Raw genomic sequence first — 1896 nt, 5'->3', positions numbered from 1 at the left:
ACCATTTTTTGGACTGTAAGTTAAAACACATAAAAGGCCATGATAAATGAATTCAAATGTTACTAATCTCTATAAAGTTAAACGTTTCACTTTGTTACACATGGATCACAGCTAGCAAAATATTTTAATTAGCAAATACACAATGAATGTTCCACAACCTAAACTGATATTATAGAAAGGCTATTCCACACTCAATGACCATTTCGTTTCAATACAAACTGTATTTTGAATTCCAAATTCCACTTTCCAAATTTCTTAGTGACAGGTTTCCCCTTTTCACTGTTGCTGCAGAAACATATCCACATTTCAGATTCCTTAAATTGAAAGGTTTATCTTCTTCAAATTGAAAATGTTGCTGCTAAAAAGTATTAATCCACAGCTCCTTCTCTTTAAATATCAAGCATTTAAATTACTACTAATAATTATATTTCAGTAAACAGAACATTAGGAGTCTTAAAAAACATGTACAACCTCTCGATTTTTGTGAAGTGGGATAAGAAAATATATTTTTGAGCATATAAATTTCTTTATCTAATGTATCAAGCTTCAAATTAACATCTAAACTTGACATACAAAGATAATCGATTGACATTCATACAAAAGCATTCCATTCCACTGTACAGCATTCAGAATACAGTACTAAATTTCTTATAAAAATTGTGGAATGGTATTCCTGTAATGGTAACTGATAATTTGGCATCAGCTACAAATTGTTTCCAGGTACAAGACCAACTTGGGCAGAGAAAATATAAATGAGAAAATAACAACACAAAGACAATCTTAAATCACTCAGAGGAAAGGAAATCTGTAGATAAATAAACAGAAAATTCCCAACATCTGCATGAACTAAACCTTGTTTTTCACATAATTCCAACCATCTCAAACTGAAAAATTTTATTCTTCTCTGCACAAAAGTATCTGAGTCCAAAGAAGCTATCAGATTTAAATGATCAGCATTCATCATTTCACCAATAGTTCAAACAAAAAATAAATAACTAAACCTGAAATCTTGTTAAAAAAAAAAAATCTCACTGAATAAATCTTCCATTCCAACATTTCTGAACCCATGAACTGAGGAGCTCCTTTAATCACACCTAAAGGAACACAAAGTGAAGAAGAAATGGAGTGGATCCTCTCATTAGGGGGATGGTTTACCTCCTCATTGCACCCCCAGGGCCCCAACCCCTTCCTCCCCGTCCACCTCTGCCTCGACCTCGGGCCGCTGAAATGGAGAATCACAAGAACTGTAAATAGCTGAAGGGTAAATTGACATACTTAAATGGGTGCAACAAAGCACAATTTCATTTTTCCATACACATTAGTTATTTTTGACAAGAAAATCTTACCTTGTGCTCTTAAAATTGCTGATTTACCACTGCCTGCTGCTCCACCTTTCCTGCCTGTCATATTTTTGAACATTGGAGCATTCTGTTGGCAGATAGAATTTTTTTTGAATAGGTATAATATGAAGCCTAAAACAAATAATACAAATGTGTGTAACCTTTGCATTTACGTACTACAAACTTTTATTGTGTAATTTTTTTTATAATATCAGTATTAAAATACACTAAAACAGTGCACACATAAAGGTAAGCTTTGATTTTCCTAAACTAGACATGAGCATTTTTGAGCCTATTGAGTCTGAAGTAACCCCAATAATCTGAAAAACTAAGAACATTAAGCTATGAGATGACTAGGAGTTACAAGAAAGAGTGGTTATGAAAAAGAGTGTCGGTTAAACAACAGTTCTAACAGAAATAATATTTTTCAAAAGGAGTAATTTCTACCCATAATAAACTGTAATGCTAATAGCACATGCAGATGTATAATCTTAACAAGGTAATATCGGGATATGATTAACAAGATCCTGGTGAGCATCCATCAGGTCATGAAAAG

General features: G+C 32.9%; 1 protein-coding gene across 1 annotated transcript in view; it reads right to left on the bottom strand.

Moving 5' to 3' along the window:
* Positions 1 to 506: 506 nt before the first annotated feature.
* The window catches only part of LOC119587854 (small nuclear ribonucleoprotein Sm D3-like), a 14488-nt gene continuing 13098 nt past the window's right edge, over positions 507 to 1896 (bottom strand). The window contains exons 4-5 of the mRNA XM_037936558.1: positions 1347 to 1428; positions 507 to 1222 (exon numbers count right to left, since the gene is read on the bottom strand). Of these exons, the coding sequence (XP_037792486.1) occupies positions 1152 to 1222; positions 1347 to 1428 (153 nt within the window). The 3' untranslated portion in view covers positions 507 to 1151. The remainder of the gene's footprint in view (positions 1223 to 1346; positions 1429 to 1896) is intronic.

This window comes from Penaeus monodon, chromosome 23 (genome assembly GCF_015228065.2).
Source record: "Penaeus monodon isolate SGIC_2016 chromosome 23, NSTDA_Pmon_1, whole genome shotgun sequence".
NCBI classification, from domain to species: domain Eukaryota; kingdom Metazoa; phylum Arthropoda; class Malacostraca; order Decapoda; family Penaeidae; genus Penaeus; species Penaeus monodon.
Note: the sequence above shows the minus strand (reverse complement) of the source record. Positions and strands in the feature narration are given on the sequence as shown.